Raw genomic sequence first — 11567 nt, forward strand, 5'->3', positions numbered from 1 at the left:
ACGTTGTCTGTGGTTCAGGAGTGGCTTAACAAGAGGAATACGACAACTGTAGCCAAATTCCTTGACACGTCTGTGTGTGGTGGCTCTTGATGCCTTGACCCCAGCCTCAGTCCATTCCTTGTGAAGTTCACTCAAATTCTTGAATCGATTTTGCTTGACAATCCTCATAAGGCTGCGGTTCTCTCGGTTGGTTGTGCATCTTTTTCTTCCACACTTTTTCCTTCCACTCAACTTTCTGTTAACATGCTTGGATACAGCACTCTGTGAACAGCCAGCTTCTTTGGCAATGAATGTTTGTGGCTTACCCTCCTTGTGAAGGGTGTCAATGATTGTCTTCTGGACAACTGTCAGATCAGCAGTCTTTCCCATGATTGTGTAGCCTAGTGAAGCAAACTGAGAGACCATTTTGAAGGCTCAGGAAACCTTTGCAGGTGTTTTGAGTTGATTAGCTGATTGGCATGTCACCATATTCTAATTTGTTGAGATAGTGAATTGGTGGGTTTTTGTTAAATGTGAGTCAAAATCATCACAATTAAAAGAACCAAAGACTTAAACTACTTCAGTCTGTGTGCATTGAATTTATTTAATACACGAGATTCACAATTTGAGTTGAATTACTGAAATAAATGAACTTTTCCACGACATTCTAATTTATTGAGATGCACCTGTATATGAAAATTATTATATTCAGTGGCTTCTCCTAGTTTTCTTAGTGATATTTAGTGCCAGTCTACCAGGAAGTAACGATTTTGTTCTCTTTGACTCGTTGGATGGAAACGGTGCTTTATTTGCAAATGTTTTATGCGATATTCCAGTTTTGCACATAAGTTTAATTCGAATCTTTGGATGGAATCCAAAGTCACACTGGTGCTCCTAAATATTTCTTCATAGTCGCACGCAGTAGTTTTCTTTTGCAAATACGACTGAAAATACACCGAATAAGGCACACAAAATAGTTCATAGTATTCTCAGTGATAAAGAATACTATGAACTATGAATACTACTGCTTTATCAGCAGTGATAAAGGCTATGTCGATTAGCATTGCATTATTATATACTTTATTATAATTAAAATTATAATAATAATTATAATAAGAACTTACTCAGATAAATCATATATTGTCGTAGTCCTGTGTTTAGTCACACTGAACCAATGAAAGCAGTTAAGTCTTCTGTTTATTCAGCAACCGCTATAGGGATTTCCTGGATTTCTTCTGCGGGGCGTATTTGGAGTTTCTGCAGGAGAGCCCTCTGGCCTTCGGATGGAAATTTACTGCTGATCACAGAACCGTGCTTCCCTGACAAGATGTGCATGACAATCGCAGCTTTTGCCTAATTGCGATTGCAATTTCATTGCGATTTATCGTGCAGCCCTACGACAAAGTATCTCCTTTTGTGTTTCACAAAAGAAAGAAAATTATACAGGTTTGGAACGAGGGTAAGAAAATGATGGCAGAATTTTCATTTTTGTGTGAACTAGTCCTTTAAGTAACACTATTCAATATCTTCTGTCACATCTAATTTTAAATAATTTGTTCATATTCACTCTGCTCATGCTGGTTCCACATAAAACACTGATATCAAACATTACAGAATGGACTAAACCACAACAAACCATGAATGAGTCGACTCAAAGAGGAGCTCTCAGCGGTGTAACTCCCTCCTTTTCTAAGACACAAACAAGCAAGCTGAATGGTTACTAAAGCTCAGACAATCCCGAACGTAAAAACCCTTTCCACTAGAAGATGGAATTATCCACTATCAGGATGAATAAACTAATGCCAACATGCTGGAAGCAGACGAGTAAATTTGTTTATATTCATCATAATTAGATGCAGTTATACAGATAATACCATTCACTATACAGAACAGTCTTTTCATGCTCACTAATGGTATAAACTAATACTATATGATGGCAATTACTCGGCACATCAGCAGCAAAACCGCACGTTCCTGGGATCAAGCGTAATCTGTGCGCCGAGAGGCAGCGTTAGTCTCCCTGCCAACAGGGCCATTGGGACACATCATGAATAGGCAATCAAATGGAGAACAGAGCAGAGGTGGGTTCTCAAGGACACTAACCCACTCAGCTGCACAGGCCACTGACAAATCTGTAATTGAATGCCAGCCTGTACATGATGAAGGTCACTTCTCAGAGAGCAATGTGTCAGAGCTGCCCAAAGAAAGCAACACATGCCGTGAGGATGAGTGACCATAAAAACGTCAGTGCGAGTGAAGATATAGACATACTACATGCCTTCTCTAACTGACTTCATTGATGCTCTTGTGTCTGAATGGGAGCAAATTTCTCAATCCATGTTCTTACAGCATCTACTGGAAAGCCTTCTTATAAGAATAGGTCTAACTCCCAATCAATGTGGCTCATATGTGAATTAGGTGAACATTAAGAGAATGCTTAATAGTCAAGAGTATTTTGAGGTAACGTTATGGTTGAATTGAAGCTAATATCCTCTGTATTGCATGATAAAAGTAATAGTGCCCTCTCCATGACTCTAGCACAAAAGAAAAAGTAAGCAGATGAAATAAGAGACCTCTGGGACACCAGATGGCCGCTTTACTCAATGTAAACACAAGCCGGCATCACTGTAACAGGGTCGTAGGTGTCCATCTGACGGAACGCATCGCAAACTCATCACTGTGGTCCATCTGGAGGCTGGTGTCTCTGAACTTACCGATCTGTTCCTAGATTCACCATGGATTTGATGGTACCGTATGCTACAGATTTCCAACTAGCCACTGATTTAGAAATACTTTGAAGATTGTTAACAATGCTTTTAGGATCTTGAGTGGGCGAAATCTGATAAAGGAATTCGTCAGGAGCTGGCCCATTCATTTGCCCTGACATAATTTTCATTGACAACACAGAGAGGGAGAGAGAGAGAGAGAGAGAGAGAGAGAAGAATAGGATTTTATTTTTAGCAATTTTCATACTATATTTAATACTATTTTATTGTATTATTTATGACTGTCACTAACGATTATTTTGGTAATCAAGTAATCGGTTGATTATTCTGATGATTAACCGAGTGATTGGATAATTATACATTTTTTATGTTGAAAAAAAAAATAGTGAACAATAGCCTTTAAAATGACATAAAATACATATATAGTAGCAATGAGGTAATAATAATTAGTTCCAATAAAGTATAAAAAGCAGGTAATCATGATTTTATTGAACAAAAATACATAATATAATGTAGACAATAAAAATAATGTACATTACGCATTATAACAAATGACTGCATAGGACGCCAATTAACGACCTGACGACTGTTTTTGCACTTTCTGCATGACCTAATCTTTGTTTACTATTGACTTAACAACATTTAATTCAAATGTCCACTTAATCTTTAATATTTGGCCATTTCTTTATGACAGAAATGCTACAGCCACTGTAATTTCTTGAATATGTGGACATCAAAAAGTGTAAACTCAGAGCGAGGGTTTAAACTTTTAATTTGAAACTGCAATGAACAGTTAGCATATTGAGAAATATATTGATGTATTCTACTGTGTTTGCATAGGTTTATGAATGATTTACCTTACAAAGATGATGAAATGGCATTCCCAGATGAACATTATATCATGCAGACATGATGCAGTCTTGGAAAACCATGTAATAATGCGTTTCATGGATTCTCGCCTCTGGAATGTGCCACTTCCGTTATTGTGCACTTACTCGACACAATGGAGTCTTTTTTTTAAATCAAGTACTCGAATTGAATCAAGGAATCATTATGTGTAATATAATAATACATTATATAATATTTAACAATTATAACTTATTGTATTAATATAATTATTAATTCATATTATTTTATTTTACTTTCATTTAATGAAATCAAAAAGCTGGAAGAAACAGCTTATATTACAATTCCACAATATTTATAAATTCATAAACACACTTTTGCCGGCAAACAAATATTGTGCAAAACTTAAATGATAATGCTAGTAATTTAATTTATCTGGCAAACATAGATGAAGTTTCAACTGCAAGAAGTTGTGATTGTCTTGAAATGGAACTAAGCATTACTTGAAATGGGTTGCAAATCTCAAGCATTATCAGTAATGTTCTGCATCATATTTGTATGCCAGCAAAAGTGTGTTTATTAATTTAAAGTTGTCCAGCTATTTAATTTTAAAAGTTATAATTGTTATTATAATATATTATTTATTTATATATTATTTATAAGTATTAAAATAATTATCATATATTTTGGAAATGTAGTATAATATTATCGTTTTTAAATTCTTTCTTTCTTTCTTTCTTTCTGGTGTGGCCAACTATGTTAGCCAGCTAGGTGACACATTTAATTAGTCAGAATATTTTCAATATCAAAGTTTAGTACATCACATAAAATAAAGTGTTTATGTTTGTAATGGATGAAAAACCATGCAAGCCAATGTAACTCAATAATGGCCCAATAGGCCAAGAAACAGTTCCATTAACTGGTCCTAAATTCCATCACCGGCCCCAGAACACCAGGCCATACAGCACAGGGTATAATCTCAGTAAATCGCAGCTAATAAAGAGCTCAAATACAGGAGGAACGCAAACAGAAGCAGGTACACAGAGTCTCAGATCGTAAAGTTTACTGCACCAGACATGAAGGTGCCTGGAATGTTGAAATGGCATTTGATTACACTTACGCTTAAAACTGATGACAGCAGAGGAAGAAATGCACATTCTCAGCAGGAAATCTCATCTTGAGGAAAACAAAAGCAAAAGCATCAGCATCTTTTTCCACATTACACTAAGGTACGATAAGATCAGAAAGCATGACGACACACCCACCACACAGAACAATGCAAGACGTCATCTAAAATATGATGAATAATGAAGCCGGCCAATACAGCGCCTCCACTGCGGAGGTCTCCGCTATAAAGTAGCTACGCCTGAGGGAACGGGAGAGTCGAAGATAGTAAAGCGTCCCTCAGGGAGGAACGGAGATTCTTGTGCTTGCTATCTCCTATACACAAAGCAATCAGCGTAATATTTCACAGGAACAATACGAAGAGATTTGCGGCAGAAAATTAGCCCAATGCATATCGCTACATAGTACACCCTCCGACAACAAATAGCTAATGCATCAGTATAAAAGAGCTCATTTTAATGAGGAGAGTCTCCACAGCAAGTGCGCCGTCGAGTGCAAAGGGCTCTTCTAATGTAGTGCATTGTGAAGTCCGGTATGTCTGAGTGGACTGTTGAATATTTCATGGCGGTGAGGGAAACGGCACGAGCCGCACCGACCGAGCCCCAGCTGATGGAGGACTGGAAGGAGACAGACTGTAAGGTGAGACTGGGAGAGGATGTAGGCAGCGCCGTGGCAGCGTGCCCAACTCTAGCAGGAGCTACTGTCTCAGCTCAGCCTAAAACACCACTACATCTCACCCCAGCCTCACAAGGGCTGACAGCAGCAGTGTGCTTTTACTGATTGACCCGCACAGGCTGACAGTGGATGCCTATAGATATCTCATGGCTTTTTTGACACTATAAAAAAACAGAGGTATCAGCAACTAAAACAATTCTTGTGATTGAAATGGCTAGTTGGTAGGGATGTAACAATATTATCAATATCGTGATATCGCGATAGCAAAACTGTCTGGATATTATCATGGTCACATGACAATATGAAACAATAGGTCTTCCGGGCAAAAAGTGTAGTTTTTTAAATATATCTAAACTTCTTATTCTAACATAAAAGATCTTTAAAGTTGTGTTTTGGGCCATTATGCTTTGGCACAGTATCTGTCAAACAAACTAAAGCCAAAAGCACAACATGGCTTAATCCTTTCATCAAGTCTGTTTTTGCTATACGTTTATTGCACATGCTGTGAGTTTAGAGCGCATTTGGGAACGCAACAGCCTCCAGTTAGGCTTTATATTCTTGGCAGATGATTACAGAATTTCACTAGATTTGTAGTGAGACGCGTTTTTGTAAGCAATTTTTCACTGGAGCTGGAGTATTCCTTTAAAATAGAACCTCTACTGCCGTTTCCGTCAAAATAAAAGCTTAAAAGTGCAGTATGAATTGCTGACAGTTAGCGGTTTAAATGGGTAACGTACTGCAGTCCAAATTCAAAATATCTCGTTCAAGTGTAGAAATTAGGAAGGAAGTATTGTAATTTCCCTACTGTAGTGTAAAGCAAAAATAATATACCTATGAAATATTCATTTTCATTTATTTTACAGTGCAGTTGTTTTAGAATATGGCTATTACTGTCATTGTTATTATTATTATTATTATTATTATATTCTAATTTGTTTGGCTTCCTAAAACACCAGTGTGAGTGTAATTTAGACTGAGACAGTATACCACAAATAAAAAGAGGGTTGAGTCCCCTTTAAAGTTTAGGTACAAGTCAATTCACTGACTTTTTCTGACTTGAGTTTTCTTAGTTAAGAACATGGGTTGGAGCTCTTCATTTTGAACTCTCAACGTGCATTAGATAGAATAATTTAACTTAAAAATGTGCAAAATTAAAAAATTTTCCAATCTTTCATTTGTCTTTTTTTATTTATTTATCGCAATAAATATAGTATTGTAGACTTAATATCATGATATTGTAGTATCGTGAGATTTTGACATCATTACATCCCTATTAGTTGGTCTAATAAACGTCCTGTAAATTCATACATTTGAGTTGTGTACATTTAAGAATTTGTAAAAATGACGCTCATGTTGTCATATTTATTAATTTATTATCTTTGTTTAAAAATATATTTCAAATGCAATCTTGTATCAAATCTTTCAAAATGCATGACCTGCGTACACCTATCAAGCATGTTTTTAATTTCTGCATTAAATTAGTTTGGAATATATTATCATAATGAAGAAAAAAAATATATTAAAAGAATGACATTTTTAAGTAGTTTGGCATAAGCTTTTATTGTTTTAGAGAAATTGTATTTTTTTTATATTAATAACAATTATTATTCAGAACTAACATGGAATGCTTTCAGAACTTTGGCTACCGTTCTGGAAAGGTTCTTTCAAAGTTATGAACAAACGTTCTACCATTAATGTTAATAGAACATTTGTTTAATATGGTCTTTAATAATGTCCTTAAAACAATATTAGTACAAAAAACTTAATAAATCATTCATGGAACCTTTTTTTGTGAAACATTTAGTTGGACATTCATGTGACATCTTTAAAATGTGGCAACTTGTTTCAGAATGTTTAGAGAACATTCAAAAGTAACATTCCCATAATGTTTGCAAAATGACAAAATGGAATGTACATTTAACGTTTTAAAACATTTAAAAACTGGACTAACGTTTTCATAACTTAACAGGAACATTAGTTGGGTTCATGCTCATGGTGGTTGGGGGGCTTTTATGAAATCTCAGTGGAAGTAGAAGGTCTTCCAGGTATCAGTTCGGAAATACTACTCTTAGTTATGGTCTTTGATGTGAATGGCCTTAATAGAGGAAATTATGTCACAGAGGACCCCTGCAGACCCTCATGATAGGCCTCTTTGAATAGATAATTTTACCTAATTATCATTAGACAAGGTTTTTTTTCACGCATCTATCAATTCTGTGATTTTGAGCTTTTTGATTTTTCATAAAGTATTTTTTAGACTAGTGGAAAGAAAACATGCACTTTTACAGACATGCAGTATTTCACCTAAAAATGAAAATTCTGTCATTACTCACGTTCCAAACCCGTAAGACATACATGTTCACAAGAGTACCACAGCGCATGCGTGTGCATTCCTCTGTTTGTAACAAGGTGCAGCACAGTCGTGACTCTCATGAATGCACGTTGAAGGCTGACACAGAAGAAGAAATTGTTGAATAAAGTCTTTATTTTTGTTTTCTTTGCACACAAAAAGTATTCTCGTAGCTTCATAAGATTACGGTTGAACCACTGACGTCACATGGACTATTTTAACGATGTCCTTACTACCTTTATGGGACTTGAAAGTATCAGTTGTGTTGCTGTCTATGCAGGGTCAGAAAGCTCTCGGATTTCATCAGGAATATCTTAATTTGTGTTCTGAAGATTAAAGATGGTTTTACAGGTTTGGAAAAACATGAGGGTGAGTAATTAACAACAGAATTTTCACTGCTATCCCTTTAAGTGTTTCTTTTATTGCACTTTATCTATTTTATCTATTTTTATCATGTCTTTTAAGGCCAATTTCTCCTGCACTGAGCTAAAAATCTCCACTTCAGCAGGACTTACATTAATATTATATTAATATTATACTGTGACGAGTGGGGGGGGGCCGAGAGCCGTGGGAACGGAGCGAGGCCGGTGGAGTAATTGATAATGAGCGACACCTGCGCCACTCGCCGGTCTCGAGTCCCACGGAGGAGCTCCGGAAGGATAAAAGGAGGAGCGACGACAGTGAAAGAGGAGAGAGGACCAGGCCTGGATTTTATCTCCTCTTTCACTGTCATCGCTCCTCCTTTTATCCTTCCGGAGCTCCTCCGTGGGACTCGAGACCGGCGAGTGGCGCAGGACTTATATTAATAATAATATAATTATGTTAATAATATATATACTGAAACTCTTTTTAAAGCCTGACCATGTTATCCTCCCTAGGATCATAGATACACAGTAGTAGACGTGTGAAGCCGCAACCCAAGATCTCAGAAAGTTGTCAGTTTTCACTCCCCCTGAACCAGAACCAGTGGTTGCACCCAACGGTCAGAAGGCTGCAGGTCAGACAAATACTGCTTGGCAAGGTAAGGGGGAAGGGAGCTTTGCCAGAGGTGTCCATTACTGACAATCTGCAAACTGTGCCAAGAGCTGCTCTTCATAGCTTTATTAAGACTGAGACTGTCGCTGGCCCTGCTTATTGTAACACTCCGTGTGTGGCTTCAATGCAGAGGATGATGCTTGGTATCAGGCTGTGGGAAACTTTGGTCACCACCATTACTTCGCTTTTCTGAGATGACAATACAGCTGAACAGTAAGAGTACTGTTCTGTAAAAATACTCAGTATGAGTATTTTTACCCTACTATGTCCATAAATTGACTCATAGCTGATATTTTCTAGTTTAAATACATCATTTCCTTTTTTTTTTTTTTTTGTTCAATGCTCTTCTAAAGGTTCGAAGGATTTTCAAATCTACTCACAGGAGCCTTTTAGGATCACTGGGGCAATTTAACACCTAGATTGTAAATTCAGATACTTTTTGAAGCTACTCCAGTGTGTACATTATTTTATTGTTCAGATAACTAAAATTGATGGAACTTAAATAACTCTTGCCATTATATTTCCTCGCAGGAACCTCTGATTAGATCATTTTTTCCTTGACTGCCTCAGCTTTTGTTGCAGCACATAATCGCTTCCAACATCTCATGAGTCTCAAACGCGCATCCCGTTCTCTCAAATAAACCATTGTCTTTGAATTTTTGTGATTCACTCTCAAATATGAAACTGACTTTTTGTCTTGAAGCTAACAAAGCCGTTCAACAGACACAAGAAACTCTGTGGCTCGGGCACATGTTGGGCAGTGGTATAATTTTGTCAATCAGAGTTGTGCACTAACATTGTCTCATTACAGTGTGCTTGACGCTCCCTAAACGACAGCTTCAAAATGGCTGATGGTGGATTTGGGAGACAGGAAACAGACTGTGGCTATTATTTCATAGAGAACATACAATTACAGGCAGAAAGCTCTCAAACAAGCATCTAGGCCTGGGGTTCCCTGTTATTTTTTGTTTTGCAACCCACAACAACAGATAACTGATTTTATTCACTGCACCTTCAAAGTTGTGGCATTGGACTGTATAAATATTTACCCAAAGGGCTTTTATACCTTTATTTTAATGCTTTACAATAAAATATAGACTATACTTTATAAATTTGACTGTAAGACAAAGTTAAATAATTAGAATAAATGCTGTTGTGTGATGGACTAAAGAAATATATGCCTATATTTTATCATTTTGCTTTTGCAAATGTCAATTACAAGTTTAACTGCATAATTTAAATTACTGTTTGTGTAATTGGACAATCGCTGTAGTTAAAGGAGGAAATAGCTCCTCCTACTGGCCACAAATGAAAAAGCAAGGTTAAGTCAGTCCATTCGTCAACAAATATGGGCTCCAAATATAAGAAATATATACGAGAAAGGATATAATATCAGTGAAAAGGACAAAACAAGCTAACGAAAAGACCATGCACATCGATTATTCCGAAATATACACGCATATGTGTTTTGAGGCTATGCATTTGAGCTTTTATCATCATAATACACAAAATTGAGCATATATATATATATCTCTGTGTGAACAGGCACGACAGACTGTAGTAGCCCAGACAATCGCAGCATGTCTCCATTCAGTGCTGCACGCCCCTTTTCAACACTAGCTGCAATTTTGGACAATCTTTCATCGGTGATATTCTGCATTAACGCATACATCATGGATGATCAATGCATGCATGCATAAATGTTCTTTACGGCAGACAAAAAGCGTTTGTAATCAAAAGAGCATCAATCGATTGTAATAGCGACCAATACACGCCTTCAATTGTCTCGCTCATGCCCTGATATGAGCTGATGCAAATACTATCAGAAAGGTTGAATAGCAGGTTCTATCCCAATTGAATATATGCATTTGATTAAATATATTAAAGAAATCCGTTGATTGTTATACACATGTAACTCAACTGGTAGAGCATGTCGCTAGAAAAGCTAAAGCCACGGGTTCGATCCCAGCAAACGCTCGTATTCTAATAAAATGTATAGCTTGAGATATAACACACGTCGAATGCATAAATAAAAGTGGCATGTAACGCGTCTATTAAAACACACAAATGTAACGCCTGTGTGTCTTTCCCAAAATGATGCAGAATAAAAATACTGCACTTCAACTCACCTTGAGCTGCCGTTCCTCGGGTGCTGAAAACACTTGCTATCAAAGTGGCCACATACCAAATCATAGTACTATTGCCAACCAGGAATAATAGCTCAAAGTGCCCCTTTCAATAAATCTTTCATATTCAATTTCCTCCGTTTCCAGTCTGATACCCTGCTTATCACATCCTGTGCTCTCCTCTCTCAGCGTTTTCCTTCATTTTTTTCCCCTGCCCGTCCTTCCTATGGCATCCTCCCCCGAAGAGACAGAGCACCTGCACCAGCGCCTTTATGGAAGACGGAGATGTTCCGAAGTGCAAAGTGAAACCAAGTGAGGGAATGTAGCCATTGGGTCCGCCCCCGCCGCGCTCTGATTGGCCAGCACCAGGCGCTTTGGGGCGTGTATTGGTTAATCAGCCGCCCCCTGGTAGTAAAATGGCATGGCAGATGCTCTTATTCAAGGTGAGTTGGAGTGTGCTGGTGTAGTACAACTGCTGCATTATCATGCGCATTAACAGAAACCAAAGTCCGCACTTCTTTGGATCTTCTCTATTGTGTCTCTTTTTGAATGGCACATATGTTGTTCTGGATCTATGCAACTATAGACGAGACTATAGTGCGCGTGGGTTACAATGAGCTTTGAACCGTGCGGTTTTAAATTCAGCTTGTAATGTGTCTGCAAACTTCACTTGTGCACATTTCCTCTCAGGCATGACATTTTAAT

At 37.4% G+C, this 11567-nt stretch overlaps 1 protein-coding gene across 1 annotated transcript in view; it reads right to left on the reverse strand.

The window, feature by feature from the left end:
- LOC107662765 (protein turtle homolog B-like) overlaps positions 1 to 11141 on the reverse strand; it is a 77908-nt gene extending 66767 nt beyond the window's left edge. The window contains exon 1 of the mRNA XM_016452845.1: positions 10866 to 11141. Coding sequence (XP_016308331.1) covers positions 10866 to 10929 — 64 coding nt within the window. The 5' untranslated portion in view covers positions 10930 to 11141. The remainder of the gene's footprint in view (positions 1 to 10865) is intronic.
- Between the last annotated feature and the right edge of the window lie 426 nt (positions 11142 to 11567).

This window comes from Sinocyclocheilus anshuiensis, unplaced genomic scaffold (genome assembly GCF_001515605.1).
Source record: "Sinocyclocheilus anshuiensis isolate Anshui unplaced genomic scaffold, SAMN03320099.WGS_v1.1 scaffold1144, whole genome shotgun sequence".
Taxonomy (NCBI): domain Eukaryota; kingdom Metazoa; phylum Chordata; class Actinopteri; order Cypriniformes; family Cyprinidae; genus Sinocyclocheilus; species Sinocyclocheilus anshuiensis.